Below are 25,641 nucleotides of genomic sequence, written 5' to 3' on the forward strand. Positions count from 1 at the left end.
AGGCAGGAACTCAGCTCTGCTTTGTTCTTCAGAGGAAATATTAGATTTAAGCCATCTGTTGGACTCATCCTGTGGCCTAGACTACCGTATCCACTCGTATTTTTCTGACAGCTTTTCGCTCGCTTGCATGAATGTCTTGAGAGGCAAATGTTAAACTTTAGGTGACAACTCTTGCTTCTCACACACACACAGATTCCCAACACTGTAAACTGGGATTTGAAAGATTTTTTTTTGACAATTGCAAATGTAATATAAAGCTAAAGTGGCCCTGGTAACATGCTAGTGGATTCAGCAGCCGGGTCTGTGCCCGCCTGCCCACCGTGCCGGTGCCGCATCTCAGTTCCACTCTATTACCCTCATGCAGGCGATTGGCCTTTTCTGTGGGGAAAAGAGCAATTTCCTGTCGCAGTCTGTTTGATCAAGTGCTAAACCCTTGTGATCAATAGAGAGACAGATGTCGGCTCCAGATGGCCGCGTGGTGATACCTGGGGCAGCGCGGGGGCCTGCCAGGACGACAGAATGGCAATGAGCAAGGGCAGCGGCTGTGCTCCCGATGTCCCAGCCACAGAGACGCAGACGTGACAAATGCAATTAGGCTTTTCAGGTTGTGGAATATTTATTTCTCTTGCAAAGTGACAGAAAATTTAATTAGCACATACTTTAACTAATATGTAGAATTATGGGGCTGCTCAATTACTGGGCATAATGGGACGTGGCAGCACATATGCACTGGAGGATGCTTAGCCGGTGAAGCTAAGATAGCAGGAGTTTAAAATGCACATTTTCTTACATGTCAAAAAAGAGAATGCATAAAAATAAGACTTAATAAATTCCTTCCCTTGTGACCAGATCAATAATGTCACATTTCAAAATGGATGACAGGTGCATCTCTCTGGCTCCGGCTCCTTCTGGAGAGGAAAAAAAAAGAACTGCCAGCACCAGAAGGCCATAATAGACCTTTCCAAAGACAGAGGAGGAGAGAAAGGCTCCCATTTTTAAAACGGCGAGCATTTGCATTAGGGCTGGCATCCGCTACACCCCCCCACCCTCCCAAAACACACACACACACACACACACACACACACACACACACACACACACACACACACAAATGCACAGACATACAGACTGGCCAGGCAGCCCATGTGGCGTAGGGCCGGAGCCATGTTGGAGGAACCACTGAGGCGTGTGGCAATGGCACGCTGTTCTCCCAGGAAAATGCGGGCTCACCGGCTTTGGCCCTCTGCCGTTCACCTGCTCCCACTGAGGCATGATGGGTAGGGGGACACGGGCCATGAGGCCACAGCTGGAATGGAGGGGAGAAGGAGCAGCGGCGGCCTGTCGCAAGGGGTCCTCTGCTCCCATTAGCAGGGCGTGGTGAGGACAGGTCTCTGACCAGCCGGCTGCCACAGAGGGGGCCGCGGTAAACACATGTCGCCCCCACATCAGGGATACAGGCGGCGCTACCTGCAGAGAGGGGGAGCTAATAGAGTGCTCAACACCACAAACGTGTCCAAATCAAGAATAAAGCAGCGGGGAGGGGCGGGGCCAGGAACTGTCCTCCACGTTACTGTGGACGGGGAGGGTCTGCACGGGGGGAGCGGGTCCTGCTATCCAGATCTGTGGTGGGTATTGTCTTTCACTGACAGCACAGAACTCACACGCTGTCTGCCAAACAGAACCTTTGAAAAATTTTCTCAGTAGCTATTTTTATAAAGGGAACATTTCATTATCTTTGACAGGAAAAAAGAGGAAATGACTTCAAAAATAAGGCTCCCTCAGCTGATGTCTTCATAAATTTCAGAATATGCAAAAAAAAAAAAAAAAAAATTGAATTTAAACAGCAGCAATGTTCAAGTTTGGAGCAAAAACAGGAGCTAATTTGCTCCTTTTGCCTTCTTCTAAATGATTACACCACCATTAGCAGACAAATATCCCCCTGCCAGGAACCATCACTGCAGTAGAGACTCACCAGCCAAACTCTTTTCATTTCCAAGTGCAGCCATTTCTTTTCCACCCAGTAAAACATTTGCTGAATCACAACACTGGCAGGTTTTTATGATGTTCAAACAGTTCATAAATGTGCATTGAGTGGCTGTTCGGTGCGCTGCTCTACTTTTATGTCTTTGTTGCCTGTGAATGTAATACCATTGAGGAAACTGCATGCGCGAGGCTCCCCTGGGAGGACTTTTTAATTTGTGGATTCTGACCTGCGTGCCACCCGCTCGAGGGCATCCATGAGCTCTCGGTGCCGGTTATATCTGCAAAACACTTGATGCTAAAGCAGTCCAGATGCTGGGGAAATCAGTGGGTGCAGGCCAGAAAAGGCTGAAATAATAGGGAAAAAAAAGAAGTGCAAAAATACCAAGGAAATTTTTACATTTTAGGAGGCAAGATGTTTTATGAAAAGATGGCTGATTTCAAATGTAATTATAATAAATGAAAAAAATCTGACACCTTACGCGTCGTATTTAAAGCGACACGGGGGTCAAAGGTCGAGCTAGAACGGTGCGGTCTGATCCGAACCCTCCGGAGAACGAGATGTTCAGCGCCGACCTGCGAGGACTTGTGTGCAGACCGGTGTGTGTGCTGCTCCGAAGCGCCTCCACGGAAACACTCACAGCTCGGCTTCAGCATGAGAAGAGTGCCTCCTAGCGGCCGAGACTGGAAGCGAACCTTCGGTGGACCAGAAGGAAGCGGAGTCGTGAAATAACGGCGGAGTCAGCTCATTCCGGGCCAGTGTGCATCAATAATGGCGTGCTCGTTTGACCCCCTGAATGATGTGCCCGCTCGGGTCCAACTCAGCGGTTTCCTTTCTGCTGCCTGCTTGCTCCGAGCAGGGATTGTGACGGCCGCGAGTCCTCCTAATGTGTTCGACTCTGATGATCCGGAAACAGTCCAAATATTTACCGGTATTCATGAGGAAGATTTGTTTAGCGTTTGTCGCCCCGGCGTCTGCTGTCAGGTGCAGATACAGATATTATTCATCCACGATTGGCGATAAATATTTTCCCAAGAGCCAGGGAAGTTGACTGGCAAGTTGTTTTGTGTGTGGCGCTGCCATTTTCTCGGCCCGCGATAAAGCTTTGTCCAATAAAGAAGCGCCGGGCGCAGCAATGTGCAGCTACTTGATATTCGCCGGCGCGACAGGCTCGTTCCCATTTGACCAGGAGGAGCTGCAGCTGATGTGAAGACAAGAAGAGTCGAGGTCTTTAATTACAACCTTCTCTGTGGCTTCAGGCACCACTAGTCCCACTCGACAATTAAGACCAGCAGTTAGTGCGGGCAAAATGGAGAGAGACGAGACCTTTAACAGCCGGAACAGTCGAACCAAATTTCAAATCGGGGCTGACAAAGAGAACGTGAATGAAAAGACGCCGGGCGGGCCTTTCTTGCCTCCTCTCCCATCGGTTATGGAGCGCTCCGGTTTACAGTTTAACACTTGACCCCCACAGAGCGTCGCCTTGACGCTGCTGTTTCTCCCAGAAGCCCCGTCCCACCCCTCCCATCACAGTGGCTGTGGTGCAGTGGGACTGTACTCCAGTGCTGTAATGGCCTCCGCAGCACTAATGTGTTTGGGCAGATGGGAGAGGCGAGTGCTGATGTGCTTAACTATGCATTTTACAGCTAAACTATTAAAGAGTTGTGCTGTTTACACACCAACATTTGAATACCTGTCTTCAGGCCAGTTTAATTATCCGGGCCCTTCTGTTATTTCTGCTGCTTTGTTGTCTCTCTGCTTTTTCAGCAGGCGTGAGAGATTTGTCTGCAGCTTCATTAAGATACGGCCGTTTGCAGGAAGCAAAACACATATTCCTGCTTAAATATCTCCCCCTCTCCTTGCTGCAGCCATGCATTTACAGATACTGTACACACCCGCCTTTCCTATAAAGTCATTTAACGTGGGGGGGTGGTGGTGTCCTGTGATGCCTGCTCTTTGAAATCTCTCAGGGCTTTTGACAGAGGGGAGGGGAACACATGCCCCGAATCCCCGCGATTCATCCTGAGACATTTGATTAGTTTATAAGCACTTACAGGGGAGAGAGCCGCCTGGCATTCTAATTCCGTTTCATAAATTCCTTCATGTGTTCATCTTCAACAGCACGTTCAAATAAAGCATTTATCAGGGAGAAGAGAGGGAAGAGGGCATTTAGCCAACACAGCCACAGTCTCAGGGCCTCGCTGAGCCAGTGGATGTGGTGTTGAGAGACGGCAGGAAGCAGTGGTTTTTAATTATCTGGACTACGTACAGGATGCCGTTTTGATTGTTTTAATGAGGCAGCTGGCCTATTGTCTCCCCTTAATTCCTCCATTGTTTTTAGAATATGTCATAGTTCTTTATTCTTTTATCAGGTGCTCTGCAGGAGGATTTAGACAATAGCCTTCATTCCAACTGTATTGGCCACTGCACAAAGGCGGCTCGGTGCAGACAGTTAGCAGGCAAACACGCGCAAATCGTAAGCTGCACTTTTCAGAGCCTTTTACCCAGTTTCCCGACTTAAGGCTTTGGTGTTTCTCTCTCAGCTCTTGACCCCCCCCTTCTCAACTCCTCGCTGCTGTATTCAGGCAGATCACGGCACGGTGACGGGTGGCTCACCTCCACTCCTGCCTGTCATGAAGAGGTGGTGATGGATATAATAAATCTGGGCGAATGACTTCATTGCGCTGTTTCCTGCACGCCGGCTTCTCGTCTTGTAATTTTTTAACATAAAAATCTGGTGGAGGAGAACCAACAAGGGCTCTAACTCCGGCTACCCTGTTAGCGTGCACGATCCTGCAGCTACGGGCGTACCTGCCACCTTGTTTTGCCTGAGTGACTGTAACAAGTGCTGCCTCAGTGTTTTTGCGCAGCGCTGCGAAAAACTGGGACATGAAGTCCCCGAAACTCTCTTCCAGCGTTCGTGCACGCAGCAGATGGATCCGGAGCGTTCTTGGCCGAGGGGATGCACGGCGAGGACACATTTTCATCAGACTCCTCGCGACCGCCTTCGTTTTCAGCTGAGGGGAACGTACCGCATCTGCGCTTTAACAGTAAAAATCTCTCTTTCTGCGCGTGAGGCCCCAGTTTGTCGATCTCTTTGTAATTCGAGAGCTTCTGAACTAAAAGATCCGTCGCGAGGAGGGAAACTTTTGTGGCAATGATGCGATATCTCCCCCCCCAACGCTGTCAGTAGCAGTTTATATCTACCTTGATGGTAACTTGGGCAGACAGTGGAGGGAGTTTTGTTATTTTAATTAGGAGATAAAAATTCAAAGGGCCTCTCCAGGCAGTGTGTGGTATGACAGAATCAAAACGATGAAGCGGAGCGGCCTGAAGTGCGCGTCTCGTCACAGCAGATTGGCCCACAGATAGGCGCCGCTCTTTAAAGTGGTGCGGACGTGCACGCGCGCACGCGGCCTGGGAGACAGCATATTTTAATAATATTTCACCGCTTTCGCACGTTTGCGCTGGTTTAATTTCCAGCGTTTGGGCGGCAGATTGAAGAGGCTGGAAAGGTTTTAATCAAAACAGCGATGTGAAATCTGAAACAGTCAATTGAAATAATGGGCCAATTCATTCTGGGAACTTAACGGTCTGTACACGAGGCGTGACTGAGGAGCGGGGAGTCGCGGCGGCTTCTTTCCAGCTCCGTGTTTCCCGTTTGTAATAAATCCACGGGGAAGTGGATTGTTGTCACACACAGCCTTGTTGAGCACCTTCACCGTGTCTGTGGAGCGTTTTTAAACCCGGTGATTCATAACGTTTTTGTGTAAACATGAGTAATCGGTGCTCCACACGTGTGTGGGCTTTCTGGCTGCCCCCCACCCGCGCCTTCCCCACCTCTCCTCAGGACTCTTTACTCCACACTAGCCGCACCCCCCCCTTCAGCCTTGACACTCCGTCAGTATGTTTGCACATCTTTAAAAGCTAACAGCGCGCTTTAATTAATTGTCCAGCCTTCCTCGGAAACAATGTCCTAATTCTGCCATTTAGCAGGAGCGTATCATAGTTTGTTGTTATCTCCACAGCCAGATTTCTGTAAATAGTCACATTAAAAACTTTAATCTCTTCAATGGAAAATGAAGTGCGGCTGAAAAGCCTGTCATGTGCCGAGATAAAAATTATCTAAGCTAAAACCTTCACTCTCTCCCTCCACCCCAACAGTCCTCCTGGCCGCCCCCCTCCCCCTCGCCCACCCCCTTCCTTTGACTTAATGAATATGTTCAGAAGATTTTCAGAGGAATGCTTAATCCCAAAACACAACAATCTAATAATGTGGAGGACCTGTCCGTGTGTTCCAGCTGACAGAAGCAACACTGCAGGCCATGGTTAACCCCCTCCTCATTTACGGCCTCTAAATAACCACAGCATGGTGAATAAAACACAATCCAGGTGATATCCTGTCCAGCACAGGTCAAACAAGCCGGCAATGTCTTTAAAATGCCGCGCTTACGTTACATAACTGACATTTAAACCCCCGTTTTCCCATTTTCCACTGACTTCGACATCTTCTGTCTGCTCTGCGCAGGTGGCCAACTGTGGTGCACCACCACCAAGAACATGATGGAGGGCGAGGAGCTGGTGGCGTTCGCGGTGGACTTTGACTCGCGGCTGCAGGCGGTGAACCACATGTCTCTGAGCGAGGGCATGTACCCGGCACGGCTGCTGGACAGCATCCAGCTCCTGCCGCAGCAGGCCGCCATGGCTTCCATCCTGCCCACTGCCATCGTCAACAGTGAGTGTCGGCGCACGCGCCCCCGATGGACGGTGACGCGCTTTCAGTCGGAGGCGGACAGTCGCACGTGCGCACTCTTCTGGGTTTTTTTTTCCCTCGCAAAACGAGTCAGCAGCCCGCACTCAGTCACCTGCTTAACGAGGAGCGTCGTCTCCAGCAGGCGTAGATTAACCCAGATGAGTCTGGGCTGCAGATAAGAGCTGTCGACCTTCAAGTTTTGGGTTCACATAAACACACCGAGGCTCCAACTCGTGTGTTAATTGCAAAATACACGCTCCATGCAAATGGTGTGTTTGTTTATTTAGCGAGGGCTATCTGGGTTCAGCTCAACAGGGAGGCTTCTGTAAGCAGATGGTCCAGTGTTCTTGTTTGCCCTTGAGAAAGGGCACCAACCCAGTGGTAGCAGCGCAGCGATATGCAGCGGCTGAGGATTTGGTGGAAAAGCCTTTTAACGCTGGCTTTGAGAGTCAGAACTGGAAGTGTGTGCATGTGCACGAGCTCTTTTTATCTTTATCCTTGTGCATAAATATGAAAGCACTGATATGGTGTCCCCTTTGTCCCCTTCCCTGTCCCTCCAGAGGACATCTTTCCCTGCAAAGCTTGCGGAATCTGGTTCCGGAGTGAGAGGAACCTGCACGCCCATCTGATGTACTACTGCAGCGGGCGGCAGAGGGAGCCAGAGACTGTCGTGGAGGAAAATGACGCCGCCCCCCACCAGACCCCCAGTATCTGCCCAATCCCACAGTGCAACAAGAGCTTCTCTGGAGCCAGAGCTTTGGAAATGCACTTGAGCACATCACACAGCGGTGAGTGCTGACGAGAAGCTCCGAATTCCCACCGGCTCGGTCAAACACCTGGATCTCCACAGTCTCGGCAGACTGCTGCAGTTACAACTCAAAGCTCTGACAACTGGTCAGATATGCAGGGGAAAAGAACCCTCACGTCAGTGGGTCCAAACAACTGTGATAGCGACATAGTGAATTCTTGGATGTGCTGATAACGGCACATACAGGACTGGTTCAACCGGGATATTGTTTGTTTTTTTTTTAAAAAAGAGGAAGTGAGTTTGTAACTGCTTGGGAGAAATGGCTGTCGCTCCTGTTTAAATAAATACATATACTGCCGTCAAGAAGCATCGCTGACAGTTTATCCTGGAGCAGAAAATATCTAGTGGATAGGAATAAGCTCAGTATTATGCTTGAGCATTTGATGGTTTCTACAGTTAACTATAAAGGAGAAGTGGGAGGCGAGATTCTGAGCATTTCTCCCTTTTATCTCCTTCACAGGTGTCAAAATGGAAGAGAGTCTCCCTCCTGGCACCAGCTTGAAATGCACAATCTGTAACTACACGGCAGATTCTCTTATTACATTCCAGCATCACATCACGTCTCACCTGTCACAGGCGGCCTTCAGATGCAATCACTGCCATATCAGCTTCCAGAGCCACAGGGAACTCTTACAGCATCAGGACTTACACGGGCACGGCAGCAAACTTCACAGGGAAGGCGACAACACCGAACATTCCCCCAGGGGGTCTGAGGAAAGCCTCCAGCAGCAGCAGCAGCAGGCCCGGGCTGAGCTGGCCAACAGGAAGGATGCTCGGCTGGGGAGTCCCAAAGGAGCCCTCAACAAGGAGACCAACACAGACAGTGAAGCTGACAAGGCTGAGAAGAAGCCGGTTCTGTCTGCTCAGAAGGCAGAGACCCACCCAGGCAGCAAAGCCAGTTTCTCCTACACTAGGATCAAATCGGAGCCCTCCAGCCCCCGTCTGGCCTCCTCCCCCGTGCAGCATAACATGCCTACATTTCCCATGGGCCCCTTCTTGTCTCAGTTTGCTTTCTCCCAAGACATTTCCGTAGTCCCACAGGCTTCGGAGATTCTGGCTAAAATGTCAGAACTGGTTCACCGGAGGCTGCGCCATGGAGGGAACAGTTACCCCCCTGTCATCTACAGCCCTCTTATGCCCAAAGGGGCCACGTGTTTTGAATGCAATATTACCTTCAGCAATTTGGACAACTATTTGGTTCACAAGAAGCACTACTGTAACAGCCGCTGGCAGCACATGGCCAAGTCCCCCGACTTCTCCGCCCTCTCGGACAAGGTCCCTGAGGCCGTGAGCCCCAACGGTGGTCACACTTCCGTTAGCATGTTGGCTGGTTGCCACCCTTCAGAGGCCGACACCCATCTTCTGCAGTCCGCCTGCCTCAACTCCAATATGCTGGACATGATCAATGCTGGGGCCAAAGGACCTGACAAAGACCTTGCGGGACAGGTCAAAAAGGTCTCTACCCCGACCGGAGCTGAGGAGAGACTGAACGGCAAGCAGATAGATGGGAAAAGCCCAACTTCCGGCTTGGTGGAAAGTGACAATGACCCCACCAAGACGACCTGCGAAGCCTGCAACATCACTTTCAGCCGCCACGAGACCTACATGGTCCATAAACAGTACTACTGCGCCACCCGTCACGACCCGCCCATGAAACGCATGTCCGCCAACAAGGTTCCCTCCATGCAGAGAACCATGAGGACCCGCAAACGCAGGAAGATGTACGAGATGTGTCTCCCCGACCAAGACCACCAGAGGCCCCCCATGGCCCAGCCGGGCTTCCTCGGTGTTCCTCCCATGAACCCTTGCACGTCCCAGGAAGCCGTAGAGAGCCTAGCGGATCGGTTCCACCCACGTTGCGACATCTTCACAGGTATGGTACCGAAACACCTGGAGGCCTCTCTGACCGTCACTAAACCTGTAATCGCCCCCAAATGCAACACGATGGAGCAGCAGGAGCTGGACGCTCCCATCGATCTCAGCAAAAAGTGTTCGCCAGTCTCTGACAAAACATGTAGCTCCCCGAAAAGACTGTTGGACTATCACGAATGTGCAGTGTGCAAGATCGGGTTTAACAAAGTGGAGAACTACCTTGCGCACAAACAGAACTTTTGCCCCTCGACAGCTGCCGCTACTCAGCCGCCACAGCAGCAGCACAGCGAGACTGGCAACCTGGAGTTGATGTTTCCAGATGCCAAGAGTGAGGGCAGCAACAATCCCGAGGATATCTTTGATAAGAATCAGAGCAAATGCGAGAAGAACGGCAATGGGAAAGCACAGAATGGAGGAATGTTCCCCCCCCATCTGGCGCCTGTGCCAGGACTCAAGCCGTTTGTCGAGCCTCAACTCATTCCTTCCAAGGACGAGAACAAGAACATGTTTATGCCCCACTGCCTTTATCCTGGAGCAATAAAGAAGGTGAAAGGGCCTGAGCAAATATCGCCGTATTTTGGTATCAAATCTACCGATTATGTGACGGGAGGAGCGGCGATGCCGGGAGAGACCAGCGAGCAGGAGCAAGGCATCAATGGGGGCGTAGCAGAGACGGGGACGGCCAGAGAGCAGGCCCAGCAGCCTCCTGCTAATGGCTGCCCCCACCCTGGCAAAGAATCTCTCCCCCTTCTGCCGAAAAACCGGGGCATGATCATTGTCAACGGGGGGCACAAGAGCGAAGAGCGTTCAGGCACAGCTCCCCCACAGCAGGAAAACCAGCCCCAGCCAGACGGCCAGGTTCCCAACCCCTCGCCTACGTGGGCCGCGGAGAACCAGGCGGACTCCAACGAGAACACGTCACCGTCGTCCAAGTCTCCGACCGAGGAGGCGGCGCCGGCGGCCAATAAAGGCGTGAACGGCTCCGGAAGCGGCAAATACTGCCGCCTCTGTGACATCCAGTTCAACAACTTGTCAAACTTTATTACCCATAAGAAGTTTTACTGTTCTTCACACGCTGCAGAGCACGTCAAATAGAGCTCCAGAAGAACCAGACGGCTTCCTGTCGCCTCCCCCCACCACCTTTTCCCGCCAGACTTTTGCCCCCTCCCTGTTCTTCCCCCTGTTTTCTTTTGGGTTTTTTTGGTACACTGTTGTGTCTGGAGTAGTGCATCACGCAGTGCTGAACGCTGCTTGTGGACAATCAAGAGAAGCTTCTTCTTTCATCGTTTTAAGACTTAAAAATGCAAAACCCACTGGTTTAAAAAAAGGGGAAAAAAAAAAAGAAAACTGAATCGAGAAGAATATTGGTGCCACTTTCACATTAATTTATTTTACAATCAGTATTATTAGAAGTAGTGATCTTAATTTAAATTCAAAAATGAAATTTATATCAGAGTTGTTTGTAATGTTATTGTATAGTCATTCTTGTGTAGCACACATTGTTTACACTGTAATGTAGGCGCAATGAAACAATAGACAATACAAAAATGAGATGCATTTTAGACACAAAAATAGCTACTGAGGCACTTGTGTATTCTTATTTGCTGTACCGGTTCCTGTATATTCCCAAAATGTCACTTGCAGATCGCTAACCGAATAAACCTCGCCCGTTTCGGGGCGATCGCCAGGCACCAGCCCTGCGTGTCACATTTTGGTGTATACACATGGCTTTGCATACATATGTGGCTGTTTGTCCCTGTCTCTTTTCTTCAACTCAGACGTGGATGTTTTCATGAGGATGGCAGCATTCTTGTATAGTACTCGTATTTCTGTTTGATGATACACTTTGGTCTCCCTTTTTAAAATTTGCTCTCAATGCAATACTTTGTAAATTAGGGAACGTTACTGAAAGCAGTATTATGTCATGGGGACTGTGCATATAATTATTTGTAACCCCACCGGGGGGGGAAAAAATGGTGTACAAGTTTATTGCTGATGAAACAAGATGGGTGGGAGGTCAGTGGGGGATACTGATGTAAAATGATCATTCCAATGTCCTGATTATGGGAGAAAATGTTTCTTAAAAACGTTGTTGCTATGCATGTATATGGATGGAATTAAATTCCTGATCTGTTGGAAATTTTTATTTTGATGTGGTGTCATAATTAAATCCTCAGGATGAATCTTTGCTGTCTGGCTTTTCTTTTTCGCCGTTGGTCTAAAAAAGAGCCGCGCGACATTTGAAAGTAGATGCAAATCTCCACAAAGATGCATTAACCTCACAGGCTGGAGTCATCCCGGTCCGAATTATTGAATAAATCAAAACCGAATCCAAAAATAGAGGTCTGATTGCGATGCTACTTAGTTGCATGCTAGCTTCGCTGGCGTGTCTTTCCCTGTGGCTACAGAACATTAAAATCAGTGTGAGCAACGGCACACGTGGCCTTTCCAATGATAAGAATTAATGTATTAATTTCTGGGGCTGACCAATCAGGTGCGGGGAGTAAAATTACCCAAATGATAAGATTTTGTCTGAGTATAAGACAGCAAATATTTCATCACGCAGAAAGCCCTGCAGTTATTTTCAATTAAAAAGCTTCCGATGAAGCGGCGCTCGGCAAAAATCTGTTCAGCCCGACTTCTTGATGAACCTTGCTCACCAGACAGGGTAGACAATCTGAACAGATCGCTGGAGGGAAAGGTAAAGCGATAACTCCAGTCATTTCCTGAATGTTTCAGACATATTGGATGATTACTCCGTCTGGGGCGTCGTCCCGCGCTGGCCCTGGGTCACTGGCTCTGCTGTTTGGCCTGTCGCTGGTTAACCAGCCTCCTCAGGTGCTGGATGATGGCAGATGGCTGCGTGTGGATCATTCGCCTGTCTGCTCCTTTTATGTGTATGTGATTGGCTGATGGGTAGGACTCCTCCAAAAACTTCTTTTGAAGTGCAGCTACCATCTGGTGCAGAGAGGACGGGGGTAGGGGGGTGGGGGGGATTACTCTAGGTTTCATACAACAGCGCGTCGTTTTGGTCCACTCACCTGATTGAGCTGATGTGGTATTTCATGGTCAAAGCGATCACCAGTGATCACAGTCACGGACGTCCTGCTGGAGAGGGGCTTGAACTGGGTAATATCCCTGGAAGACAACATCCGTTTTTGAGGCTGCATAACACCTGTAACGTGCCAGCGGAGCTGTGCATACCTCACTTGAGCTGCGCTTTCATTTAAAAAGAAGTGTTCGTCCACGGCGCCGCTCTGATGCGCAGGGTTGCTCAGTAAGTATTTCTGTTTGAAAAATAAATAAAATAACAGCGTACAAATGTGCACTGATGTTTGTAACGTGCTTGGTTTTAGATCCGGTTCCAGTCGTCAGGTCCGATCGCGGCAGCAAAACCCGCTGAGAAATCCCCCGTTTGAAACATCCCAGCGGTGAAGGGGAGATCCGGAGGGAAAGTCATGCGCAACAGGTTTGGGAACACTTTGAAAGCCACCACAGAACAAGTGCATTCACTTTTAATTCATCAACATACGGTGAGTGTTGAGCCTCAGACAGAAACCGAGCATTCCACAACGTCTGGTGCTAAACACACTATAATCTACATGCATCTGTCATATAAATGCCTTTAGGAGAAAATTCTTGGATCTCACTCTTTAAAAGTTTAGAGAGGGATGACAGTCTGAATAAATCAGATTATTTCTCCCCTAAACGAAGGCCTGTGACTCGGATTTAAGCTGGGAAAGTTTGTCAAACTACCTGAAGAGATGCAGCGTCTTGAACGGAGCAGAATTTTTCTTTAGAGCGATGAGACCAGATAGCTTCCGGTACCATTAACGTAGCAAACAAATCTGCTCCAGTTCAATTAAGTCCTAGTTGCAGAACATGCCCTTGAGAAATGGACTGTACGCTTGATTGAGTCCAGTGAGCTTGTGTGTGTGTGTGTGTGTGTGTGTGTGTGTGTGTGTGTGTGTTTTCTAACCTTTGCTAGCCTGTCTGCCAACCCTTTTTTTCTGTCCTTGGAGAATTCAAGCACAAAAGGTGTCCTTATCTCTATGGCAACAACTGTAATACTTGAAATGCATAAATAGGTCCCTGATCATCACTGCCATCGAATCGCCAAGGCCTGGCAGCACAGAATGAGGAGCCTTAACAAACCGCTCGCGTCCATCCCACAATGTCCTCGCATCGCGCAGACAGCTGCAGAGAGGAGTTAACGCTGGACGGATGCTAAAACTGTCACTAAAGCACTGACACGAGGACCATAAGTTCCAGCTCCACACAAATAAACAGGAGGTAAAAGTCAGGGTGGGTGGTTTAAGTGCAATAAATATCTGCTCAATTAGCCCCGCCACGATGGTCACCCTCTCTTTATGTCCCTAATGCAGCAGGCGCGAGCGTTTGTTCCGCAGCCATGATAAGGTGCTGGTCAATAAAGAGCAGCGGCTCTTGTAACTGGAGACACCAGCTGCTGCTCATCACCACAACCTATGGCTGTTGTGGAGGGAGTTAAAAACCACCACAAGGGAGAGAAGCAGCCTTTATCAGACACACTGTTAGGACCATCCAATGGCAGCATTTGGAACCAGACAGGCATTAGAGACGCGCTGCAGGTGCAGAAAAATTAGAACAGGAACCGATGTCTGGTGTGACATCATTTGCAGAAGCGACGCTGTGAAGGCAGACATCCTTGAAAGCACCGGGATTATTCGCACACTAGCGCCACCCTGTGGCTGAATGACAGATATAACGGGGTGCCATTAAAATGACTTGATTTCTTCCTTTCAAGTGTCGGACCAGAGAAGCAAAGATAAACATCTGAATCTGAGCGATCCTGCTGTCGTCATCGGGGGGTCACGGGTGATTGTGTGTATTTTCACCAACCTGCCGCTGGATGACCTCCTCTGAGACGTCGTCACCTTTGACCGTCGGTTGTAAGGCCCCGAGGATGATCAGCAGGCGGCTCAGACCGGTGGCTGCGGAAAACTGCCGGGCCTGGAGGGAGGGCAGCAGCTTACCGTACCTGAAGCAGACACGCAGACAGGCACCCAGTCAACCTTTTATTTCTGGACTGTGGATCAGTGGAACATCAACGTGTCAATTAGCCGAACATGAACTGAATTAGCCGTTTGGTTTGTAAGATGTCAGAAAATAGTGAGGAAAATGCGGATTCCAACCCAAGTTAGTTTGCAATGTTGAACTTTGAAACAGGCTAGAAACGTGCTGAACATCTCGGCGGGGCCGACGCTTCACCTGTTTCTTTTTTGACCTAAAAAGTTCCGTTTCGACAAGAAAAGATTTGCCTGGGGAATGAGAAACACACTTTTTGGCAGATGAGTGAAGAAGAGCTGTGGGATTTTGTAACTCAGGAGGCCCAATCGGTCTCGGCTCACTGGTGCTGTGAATTGGCTGGTCTCAGCCTGTGGAGCCCAATCAATGGCGCCGTGCGCCTGCTGCAGCCGTCGCCGCGGAGCCCGCCTAAACACGCGGCCAACAGCAGCACCGAGAAACACTCGTCTTAGGCCTCCTCCTAATTCTGGCCAGACGTTTGGCACAGCGTCCTGTCACTTTCTCACTGCTAATTTCAGTCCTACCATCCATTCAAAACCTGATTAATGACAAGAAATTAAGCTGAACCCAATATGAAATATGGTTGTTTTAAAGTCCATAATTGGAAAAAAGTGAAATTCCACAAAAGCGCTCACAAGATCCTAAGATGATCTCTTCAACTTCTATACTTTCTTTAACCAAGAGTAAATTCGGAAGATAAGACACAATTTATTAATACGCATTTGCAGACTAAAGAGCTCAACGTCCAATGCACGGTGCTGCACGCTTCAGTTTGGTCTCTGCCATCTTATCTGCTCCGCATCGCAAACATGCAGCCATTCATGTGTAAAATAACCCATTTCTCCCGTTGTGGATGCAACGTGCTGTCCTCCAAAAGAACCGTAGCTTCAAATACCCAGCGCTGCTCCAGCAAAGCACGCCGGCCCTGATTGGTCAGATAAGGTCGATACAATGACCGGGGACGGCGGTTTGGTGCCTGCAAATGCCTTAATCAAGATAGCATAGTTGCTACATTCATAGCATAACAGGAGCTTTCTACAAAGGAGGAAACGGTACAGATGGGAGGGGGGGGGGATACAGAATTTTCACTCTTAAGACATAATAAACTTTTTAAATCGGAGCTCCAGAAAGAGACATTTTGACATTTTTATCTTCTCTGCCACAGGTTTCACCCAAAGTTATTCTGGCACCACAATTTAGGCCTGTCTCTTCTTAAGAAACGTCTCAGCGTCTGCACATTTCCCACCTGCCACGCTTCTCTGCAGCCCTAGATTCCAAAAATAAAAGAAAAGAGAACTCACTCCCTCCCTCTCTCCACCTTTTATCAGGCCGCTTCGCTCAAATCTGGACAAATCATTCCCGGTCCTGGCATTGAACAGTATTTCAAGGATTCTCCAGCCACCTGTCCTATTCCCTCCTCGTTTTTTTCCATTTTTAATTCTGCCCTGGAGTGAGGATTATATGAAGCAAGGCATGCGTGTCAAAGGGAAATTTAGTGGGTAAAGACAGCCGAGATTGGCGGGATGAATTAAACAGATAACAGGAGGAGACGAAGTGGGGGAGCCGTGTAGAGCAAAACGCCTCACCAATGTTGGTCATTTCAGAGGTGCCTCCCCCTCACTCACACACACACACACACACACACACACCACACACACACACACACACACACCACACACACACACACACACAGGAGCGGGGAGGCAATATCTAAATTAATAAAGTGATGAAATGAGTTTGTGCCATGGACTTTCTGCTGTTTGACTTTCCCATCTGGATTAGTGCAGGCTGAATGGACGCTCTGTTACTTTTGTTACAACTGCGCAATTCACTGTCGGAATTTGGCCCTGCAGTGATAAGACAACCCTCCCCTCCTCATTACCATCTCATTTCATATTCAGGGCCTCTGTTACCTGAGAGCCTGCTCACTCACGAAAACATGAACTATTACACGAGCTTCTGCCAACTATTACAACGAGAAAGAACGTTTAAACACTGACAATGACACCAGGCTCCAGTATGAGGCTTCAAGGAGGAGTTACTAGCAGGAAGGCCTGAGGTCATTAACACCGAGGTGATGAGGTCACTCGGGTCCAGAATTCCAACTCCTTGGTGACCTTCTCTCCTCTTCCACACATTACAGTCACGCTCTTCATGTCAAAACATAATTCAGATCAAGTGATCGAAGCAGGTCTGAGTGTTTGATAAGCAACAATGAAAGATGCATCGAAAGAGATTAAAAAGAGAATAACGTGCAGCCAAGTTTTGTGTTTGTAGGGCAAAGAATGGTCGCAGAGATGCTGCAGGAACCTGTGAAAACGAGGGCACGACTGAGACGATAAATCATGTTTCATTTATCATTTCTGAGGTAGGAAAAACAAGCTGAAGTAATAATAATTCAAGTTTTTGAAAAGAATGTGAGAATGGGGCTGTTAGATTAGGACTAAATGTAAAACTTCGGTCAGGAAACAAGGCAAACTGTGAAACCAAGAGTCTCGTGGCAAACGGGGAAAACGCCATTTCCCAGAATCCCTTGCCTTGAAGCGTGACATCCCCATGTCTGATGCAACAGCTTATATGTAAAACCAACAGTTTATATGTGTCAGATAGCACAGCCTTGGACACACAAGTAGAAGCATGATGTGACTGAAGTGTATTGGATTTTTAAAGTCTAAATAACGAATGAAAAATAAGCAATCATGCCATATATACTGATGTTTATACTGGACGAGGACGCAGAAAATCAAACGTGCAATCCCAAATGCAAGCGCTAGGTGGCAGTGCTGTATCAAGCGGAACGCCGAACTGCTCAAAGTGGCTGTTCTCAGCAGCTGCCTACCTGCGTCACTATTAAATTAGTCTGGGGCAAGTACACAGAGGCCGCAGCAGCCCTGCTTCATTAGTCCAACATAACAGCAATGGTTATGCTCACAGTGCATCTAATTACGATTAATTGGCATTCCTTCCTCATTTACAAGTCTCAGGATGGGAGAACGATCAGGAAGGGATCAAGTGGGACAAGGGAGGCTTGTTGCCGAGTCAGTAGGGAGACGAAGATGGAAATTCACGGGGAAGTTCACTGATCATGATAAAGAAAAGGCTCTTGGTGGTATATTCATTTCACACTGCAGCTGAATGTGCAAACAGTGAATAAAGCCGAAAGGTTTAGGGACTCAGTTTAAGTCAATAAATAATGAGCTCTACATGAAGGTTCTTCACACTGCAACCTTTTCTCCAGCTTCATTTTATGTCCGAATGGGGAAGTTTTTCCCTCTTCTCATCCTTCCAATCCACGCATGCATCTGTTCATCCATCGGCTCATGGCTGGATGATTGCTGCCAATCTTAGCCAAGGATCCCTGGAGGGGGTTAGGAGCTGGTCGTGCTCCACTGGGTTATTGAACAGGGGTGAAGGCGAATGAGTTCTGAGGGGAAGGTTGAATGTGTCATTACTGCCTGCTACTCTTTACTGATGAGAGGAGAGGAGGGAGAGGGAAGAAACCATTCCCTGCTATTTCTGGCTATTTAAGTATTCGAGGATTGTTGAAATATAGAATTTAAAAAAGAAATACAACAATGGAGGATGATATATGGAGAGGAAAAATCTGTCCCCCAGCAAAGCACAGAGATAGAAACACTTTAAGCCCTGTCTGGTCTATAATTCAAACAAATTCAGCAGCGGCGTGCCTGATTAGCTGTCAGTCTCAGTGAAGGTCATATGCTGCCTGTCATACAGAGCAGACTCCAGGTGAGACCATCAGCTGCGTGCCACAGCACCACGCCAGGCTGACTGCTGCCGCATGTGCATGCAGAAGTTCTCATGACACTCGTGATGAGCAGGATGATTAATGGACAGAAAGCCTTGTTTTCATTAGGGACATATGCCGGCGCTCTGGCGCCCATACAGACGTCACCAGCAGAAGCTAATCAGCTAACTGAAGGCGGTTTGTATCATCATCTCAAATTAGTGAAATTATTAAAAACTCATTGCTAAAGATCAACACTTCCAATGCAGATGACAGGGATTAGGAGCGTTAAGTGCCGCTTCAGTGAGAACTGAGTCGTGATGGTACATTCAAAGCCAGAGTTTTCAATCAATCACCATTCATTAAACCATAAAGACCGTCCCATTAGACCAGAGCATTCCCCACTGTTCCAGCTCCCTGGGCAAACGCATCCTCCATGGGGTAAATTAGTTTTGCAGATTGGAGACACAGGAATATTCGAGGGCGCAAAAGATAGCTCATTTTGTTCATTTACACCAGAGAATGAGCTTGATTTCTTCAGTGGGGTTTACCAGAAGATCTGTCAGCTCCAGCGAAAATGCCTAATTACACATACAGGTACACAACACACCTTAAAATGGTGTGATTTTCACCGATTCTCTGGCTATTTTCTTTATTATTCCCTCGCCCATTATCCTGGTGCTGATGCTGCCTGTGTCTCCATGACGCCGAGTTCATTTCAGGCCCCGCTGCGTAGGAATAAATGAGATGGAGACGGATAAATGGGAAATAAAGCAGCAGGACGTAAACCAGAGACATGAGGGATAATTGTGGCTGGGGCGTCCTGTTGGACATCATCTGTTGATGGGAGGCGGCAGCAGGAAGCATTTAGTTCAGATTGGCCAGTTGGCTCAACAAAAAGTGCGTCTTCTTCAGGGGTTGGATGTGATTTAGAGCCAACAGAGGGGACAGTGAAGGGTTTTTTTTACTTTCCACAGAATTAAAAGTGTCCGTATTCAGCTAAAACAGATGTATAAAGTGTCTAAAATTTGGGAAACCTGAGCCCAGCTATCCATAAATCTCCATAAAAAGAGCTTCTCATTGGGAATGTTTTCCGTTTTCTTTACTCTAGATTTTCACAATTGTAATTTATGTAATACAAATTAATGAACTGACAATTATGAAAAATATATGATGATCTAGATGGAAAGAGAGGAAACAATCCAGTCATTTCAGCACGAAATAAGGTGGTGAAATTGATCAATCAAATCAAAAATATGATCAGATTAAGAAGCCATGAACATCAAAGTTGGATCCCACCCTGAGACAGAAATCATTCATGACTGGGAGTGATGGACTGATGTTTGTTTACTACTGGGAAAAGGACAAAAGGGTGATAGACTGGTACTTTCAGTCTTATCCAGGGATAGCGGGATGCAGCACTTAGAAGAGATGGCTTTATAGAGCAGATTTGTGTAAAAGCTTCCACAGGACGAGCCGCAAACACAAACACTTCCATCACAGAGTGACTGACAGCTCCCTTCCCAGGATGCAATTTGTCCAGGTGTGTGCGCCTAATCTCAGATACGAGATCCTCAGCTTGATTTTTCATCAGGAAGTATTATCTATGTCCGAGAGGAAATGAGCCGCACGCCGCGACGCCCGCTGGGGAAAATCCCAAATAAATCTGCCCACCTCTCACAACGAGCAGCCGTGCGTTCAAGTCGGCAGGCGCGTCCCCGGGAGATGCTGCAGATCCGTTTTGTAGGATGCAACAGAAGTCATTTTGGGAGCGAGCCTGTGTTAATGAGCAGGCCTTTGATGTGGAAATCCGCCAGTCAGAGCGGAGCCGATACGGTCGCCTCACAGCCGCGCTACGGTGCAGCTCTGCTCCCGACTCCGTCCTCTATAGCAAATAACTTAACAACTCCGACAGCTGCCGCACAAACACGCGGCTGATGCAGACGGCGGCGCTGCGTCCAGATTTACTCCTCCGGGAAAAATGAGACGGTGCTGATGAAATGATGTCTAACCACGTGAATGCACGTCTGTGCTTCATTTTATCTCTCCAACGCTTCTCCATGGAATAATTGGATTGTGGCTACGCCGTCATGTACTCGGCAAAATGAATGCCTATTAATCAGGGGATAATTGGACACAAGGTCCTGATAAATGGTGCCGCGCCACTTTGAGTCACATACAAATCACGGTCGTTTTCAGGGATCCATTTCTAATCTGGGTTGTCTCTGCTTTTGTAGGCCGCCAGTGAACATTGGTGGACGGAGGGACGGATGTTGTGGACCACGAGCCTGGCCTGTAAAGCAGATTATATGGTCTGACAGCCATATTTGAACGCAACGCTGTATATCAAGATGAGGTCATAGTTTACCTTCAGGCGGAAATATGGCATTTACAGTTTCAGAAGAACAATGTGGATATTTACTCATATTTCTGCAGATTCAACTATTTATTTCATAGAAGAACTGGAGGGAGGGTTGCAAATTTCAGATTTCTTGCAATGAGGCTTTTTAGAAATGAATAATCAACCAGGAGAATCAGTAGTATCGTCAGCAGTGAAATACCTTTGATGATCACGTGTGACATGCTAGTAAACAGTCCTGGTGCCTCCTACTAATACTTTTCATCTTTGCTATTGACTATCATTAATAACCTTTTGGCTGTATGCTAATTAATGTATAATGAGATATATGCTGCGGCCATGACTACCACTTGACATGTATCTTGCCTGGAGGATTAAAGCAGCTCTATTATGCGTACTGTCACTCAGCCCTAACCACTGCCACAACCCTCCATCTCCCCTCATCTGCTTCATGTTAAGTGGGTGTGATCAGCTAATGAGTTTCTTTGGCCTGCAATTAATCATGCTAATGAGCCCCGCCCAGCCAAAGATAAGAAACTGCGCTTCCAATCCAAGACGAGGAGTTTGGAGCTAAATTTCTGTCCTTCCTCTCTCATCCTAATCCTCTTTTTCAAACTTGTCTCCCTCTTGCTGCTCTTATCTGCTTCCCTCTTCCCCTCAGAGCTCCTCATCTTCCCTCTCTCCATGCTCTTCTTTCCACAATCTTCTTTTCCATTCTGCTTTGTCACGCCCTTCCCCACTTCCCACTCCTGCAACATCTCTCCATCTCCTGCCTCTTCCTGCTGGGCTGAGCTGCATGGAAGCAGCTAATAAACTCACCAGTACTCTTTCCACTGCTCCTCCTCAAAAATGTCCTCTGGGATGGGATCAATCAGCACCAGGTCTGACACCTGCCTGAGGACACACAGAGGACATGCCCAATCAAATGAAATGAGGCTCATTGACTGTCTTTGTCCCCCCCCCCCCCAGCCCAGGCTATAACAAGTCAGATGGATGATGTCGCCCGCTGGTCAGTCTTCTGCCCCGCTGACCACATGTACGTGCCATCGGGGGCCAGCACATCCACTTAGGGAGGTGTCACCCTTTCACCACTACTTCATTTTCTCTCTTAATGGCAGCAATGTCGTGCCTGATTAAACGCTAAATCTTTCATCCCTGGTGCAGGGTACTTGTCACGTTAATCACGACCCCGTCTCCGGACATGGCTGAGTTATGGCCGATGATGCCACTTGACAATAGAATAGATTTTCCCAAGTGGGAGTTTTGCTCTGAAGCTATATTCTCCAGAGAAAATCCAGTTTTATCTTTGTCAGTCACACCAAGCAACATTCTATATTCTTAGATGGACAAGTCTCACTCCTGTTTTCACTCCTAGTTCCATCATAGGATACTTACACATCATGAATGTGGCTGTAAAACCTGCCGTTGAGAGCGCCGAGCTCCGAACCAACCAGGATAAAAGGCTTGGCGATCTGAGCAGCCTCCAGGAGTCGGTGCAGATCATCCACCATCCTGAAACAGGACAACACTCATCTGTGCATGCACAAAATAATGTGTGTATCGAAACGGGGGCAGAAGAAGGATTTATTTAGCTAACTGGGCCAAGTCAAATAACAGATGAATGCAGCAGGTCATTAATGTCTCCTGTGCTGATTATTAGCAGCTCACTGGGGTTATTAGGCCAAAGAAAAGAGGAGAACAGGTGATGCCAAAGTTAGGATGCAAACCTACAGTCAGGAGTGTTGGTGTTTTCATTTGAAACCCAAAAGGACAGTCTGCAGATACATTTCTGCTTAGCTACATCAAACCCTCAGAACTCATTATCAGAGGTGGGATCGGTGTCAACAAGAGGTGCAGCAGTTCTTCACAAAAACCATCTGTTGTCCCAGGCTGTTGCTGGTTGTGGGAGTAAATCAAGTCTGAGCTGTCACACTGAAATGCAGAGATTTCTCAAGACCCTCGAGGTTAGGGCGAGGTACTCATTAAACTTCCTGAGATATCGAATTCTGGAAAATTGATTGCTTTCATGTCAAATGGATGGCCTCCCACCGTCTGGGCCAGATGCCAAGGTAAACGAGACTGCTGACCATCGGAGATCCACGCCTGCTCATCCTTTAGGCAGATTTAGGGCTCGACAAATGAGCAGTTTGTCAGAAGATAGAAGATTAAATCCGAATCTCACGAGGCACAAGGCAGAGTGAGGCTGCAGTATATTCAGCAGGAGCCATAAGGTGTCCACGCCATCGTCGCTCAATACTGGCTAAAACATTCATGAGGTCAAAGGCGGCCATTTTTTTTTCAAGATAATGTCGAACTCAAAGTGAGCACCGTAATTAAAATCCTGCGATAAATAAAACAGTGAAATTTTTGAGTTCTACGTGGATTCCAGGTTGGTGGTAGAGGTAAAATGGAGACACTGAATGTACAGTTAGATTGAAATTTTAAGTGGAGTTACGTTAAGCAAAACACGAGACAGGGATCGAAAACACTTTAACATGGCTGATAGTTTTTTGGGTTTTTTGGGTTCTAAAGGAAAGCTGGTCTATGCTTTCTTTTTGTCACATTGAAATAGGAGCTTTCAATTAAACCTGCCAACTGATGGGTTGGGGGGTTAGGATAGTAGTAAATTGTATTTATGTTGTGGGTTTTATATATAATAGGATCAGTGATGAATAAAAGTATTTTATATTTGACAGGAGCTGTAAACAAGCTGTAAACTAACCGCCCGGTCGTTGACATCCCCCAGACCTTCTCAGTTCCCGTGCTTTCATTCTGCATCAGCCTCTTGCTGAAGCCCAGTCCCATCCTGTCATAGCTGCAGACCTGAGCAGTGTGAAACACAAGGAGCACTCAGATATACAAGGATATTTACATATACACCGAGCTCACACAACCTCTCGCTCACACAACCTCTCGCCAAAGACTCAACGCTCACGCGAGTCTGCCAACGCTTTAAAAATGCATGTTGGAATTTTAAATAGGAGCTGTAACAGTGCGCTGCAAGTGTATTTTGCTTATGTGATTTGGCTGTTCAGATCTATCTGGGCCCTCGCCTATGAAGCCCGTGACCTCATTTGGGTCACATTTCAGACAAACAACATGGGGCAGGCTGTCAGCAGGGACTTTCTGCTGCACTGAGTCCTGGTTGAGTAAAGAGGATGTGGCAGAGGCACTGCAAGCATTGTCCCTAGATGCCCTGAACAACAAAAACATTGGTCCATGAGCTTAAACAGCCTTACAGAACTAATTTCTATGCATTTAAGTGCCTTCATTCAATAGACTGTGGAAAAACTACTCACTGAAAATGCAACAATTTCAAATTTGTAGTGTTTATATTTACCGTTGTTAGTTTGGCCACATTTTCTTGAACATATATCCAAACATCTGAGGACATTCCAGCCGGTGAATCCAATATGACTAGAAAAAAGGACATCTGAGTAAAACCAAGCAACATGAAAGATGCTATTAATGAAAGCAATTATTGCAAAAATCATTACCAACAGGTTTTCCATGTCCTTTGCATAACATGTGCATCTTTTGACCCAAACCAACATCAACCATTTGGCCACCTGAAAGTAAAAGAGGAAAAGGAAAACGTATTTAAAACATTAAGGAGAGCAGATGCAACATGTTTATATGCATGTGTGACATTTTAACTCTGTGGGATCACATTTACTTGAATACCATTAACAAGTCTGACCTTTAGGTATGAGCATTTGACCTTCTCTTTGAAGTGATGCGTAGTTGAGAAAGGGAGGGATGATGATGATGAGAAACAAACACTTTCCAAAGTTAATGAGCATAGAGCGGTAATTCCACCTGCCATCAGCACCACCTTGGCTCGGTGTTCTGGAAACTGGATTCTGAGTTATTGAGAGAGAACTTATTCACATCACCTTGCTGTAGCTTCAGTTCCCAAAAACATTATTTTGAAAAGTTCACCTCTCATCCGATCAGTTCTCAAGACCTTTAGAAATGTCAGAATTTAGAATGTAAACATGCCTTCTGTCGTTTAAAACAATAATGAAGCATGACATCAGTGTGCAGTAATACTGTAGTAAAAACTGTTTTTATGATGATTTGGCACCTCTTCTTTGCAGACTGTATGAGATTGTGTCAGTCTTCACATTATTGTTCAGTATTTCTAACATACAGTTGTTAAAAATTGTCGTGAACACTTATAAACGTTACAAACAAGCCAAACATTCGTCTTAAGAAGTAAGCGAATCTGTAAATACGTGTGCAATGAATTACCTTTCTTTCATCATTGACAGGCTCGTTATTTGATTCTGGAGCTTCGGTTCTTCGACGCATTTTGGACATTAAAGGTTGTTAATCACGCGAATAAACTACGAGGAATGAATGAAGACAAGACAGGAGCCACTTCCTGGTACAAGTACAGGAGCCGGTAAGGGGCCAATTTACCTGCGCGTTGCATGAAATAATGTATTAGTAACGTTGTACGCTCACTAAAAGCTGGATAATATTGGCTTATACCATATATTTATATGAACAGCAGATAGTTGTTAGAGCTTTTTCCTTAGTTTTTAGGTTGAGTAGGAATACAATTACGAAGCATTTAGTGGTGCAGTACAGCTACTGGGCTGAAGAGGTCACTGTATCCCACAGGCGTGGGTTTATTGAAACCAAAGGCAGCAGTACAAACAATATTTATGTAATTTTAAAACTACCTGAATGTTGTATTCTAAACAATAATCCAAAATTTAAAAAAACGCAAAATTAATTTTAAAAAAAGGGCTTTATAACAAAAAAGAAACAGAAATTCTTACTAAGTTAACAATTTCTTCTCTTGGAACATTCAATCAATGTTTACCTATTTATTAGGACAAGCGCTGCTTATAGGACAGGTGATATCTGTGAATGTTTTATTTTTTATTTATTTTTTTTGCAGCTGTACGTGCACAGTGTGCCAAAGAGCCCCGCTTTGCGTCATTCTGGTTCTGTGTCACCCATATTGATGGGTTCTACATTATTCACACAGACATTTAGATGGAGCGTACGGTGTATTGGGCAGGCATTTTGGCTGCACTCCATT

The 25,641-nt window shown here is 47.1% G+C and overlaps 2 protein-coding genes across 4 annotated transcripts in view; one reads left to right on the forward strand and one right to left on the reverse strand.

Annotated features, from left to right (window-relative positions):
- Positions 1-11,597, forward strand: part of zfpm2a (zinc finger protein, FOG family member 2a) — a 116,594-nt gene extending 104,997 nt beyond the window's left edge. For all 3 annotated transcript variants that reach the window (XM_057045070.1, XM_057045071.1, XM_057045072.1), the window contains 3 exons: positions 6,510-6,716; positions 7,295-7,522; positions 8,003-11,597. In XM_057045070.1, the coding sequence (XP_056901050.1) occupies positions 6,510-6,716; positions 7,295-7,522; positions 8,003-10,509 (2,942 nt within the window). In that variant the 3' untranslated portion in view covers positions 10,510-11,597. The remainder of the gene's footprint in view (positions 1-6,509; positions 6,717-7,294; positions 7,523-8,002) is intronic.
- On the reverse strand, positions 10,779-24,996 carry si:dkey-122a22.2 (uncharacterized). The gene is made up of 11 exons (XM_057045073.1): positions 24,840-24,996; positions 24,286-24,448; positions 24,083-24,154; positions 23,926-24,002; positions 23,308-23,408; positions 21,981-22,097; positions 21,405-21,479; positions 14,296-14,434; positions 12,619-12,701; positions 12,456-12,552; positions 10,779-12,372 (listed from the first exon to the last, which is right to left on the reverse strand). Exons 1-11 carry the CDS (start codon positions 24,906-24,908, stop codon positions 12,205-12,207), a joined length of 1,161 nt encoding a protein of 386 aa, XP_056901053.1. The 5' UTR covers positions 24,909-24,996; the 3' UTR covers positions 10,779-12,204.
- Between the last annotated feature and the right edge of the window lie 645 nt (positions 24,997-25,641).

This window comes from Takifugu flavidus, chromosome 10 (genome assembly GCF_003711565.1).
Source record: "Takifugu flavidus isolate HTHZ2018 chromosome 10, ASM371156v2, whole genome shotgun sequence".
Lineage (NCBI taxonomy): Eukaryota > Metazoa > Chordata > Actinopteri > Tetraodontiformes > Tetraodontidae > Takifugu > Takifugu flavidus.

Excerpts from the sequence above, each read along its gene's own strand:
- si:dkey-122a22.2 (XM_057045073.1), bottom strand. The coding sequence starts at position 24,908 with ATGTCCAAAATGCGTCGAAGAACCGAAGCTCCAGAATCAAATAACGAG. Across the intron at positions 23,409-23,925 it reads ATGTGGCCAAACTAACAACG|GTCTGCAGCTATGACAGGAT; the intron begins GTAAATATAAAC and ends CACACTGCTCAG. Across the intron at positions 14,435-21,404 it reads GAGCAGTGGAAAGAGTACTG|GTACGGTAAGCTGCTGCCCT; the intron begins GTGAGTTTATTA and ends TGTCTGCTTCAG.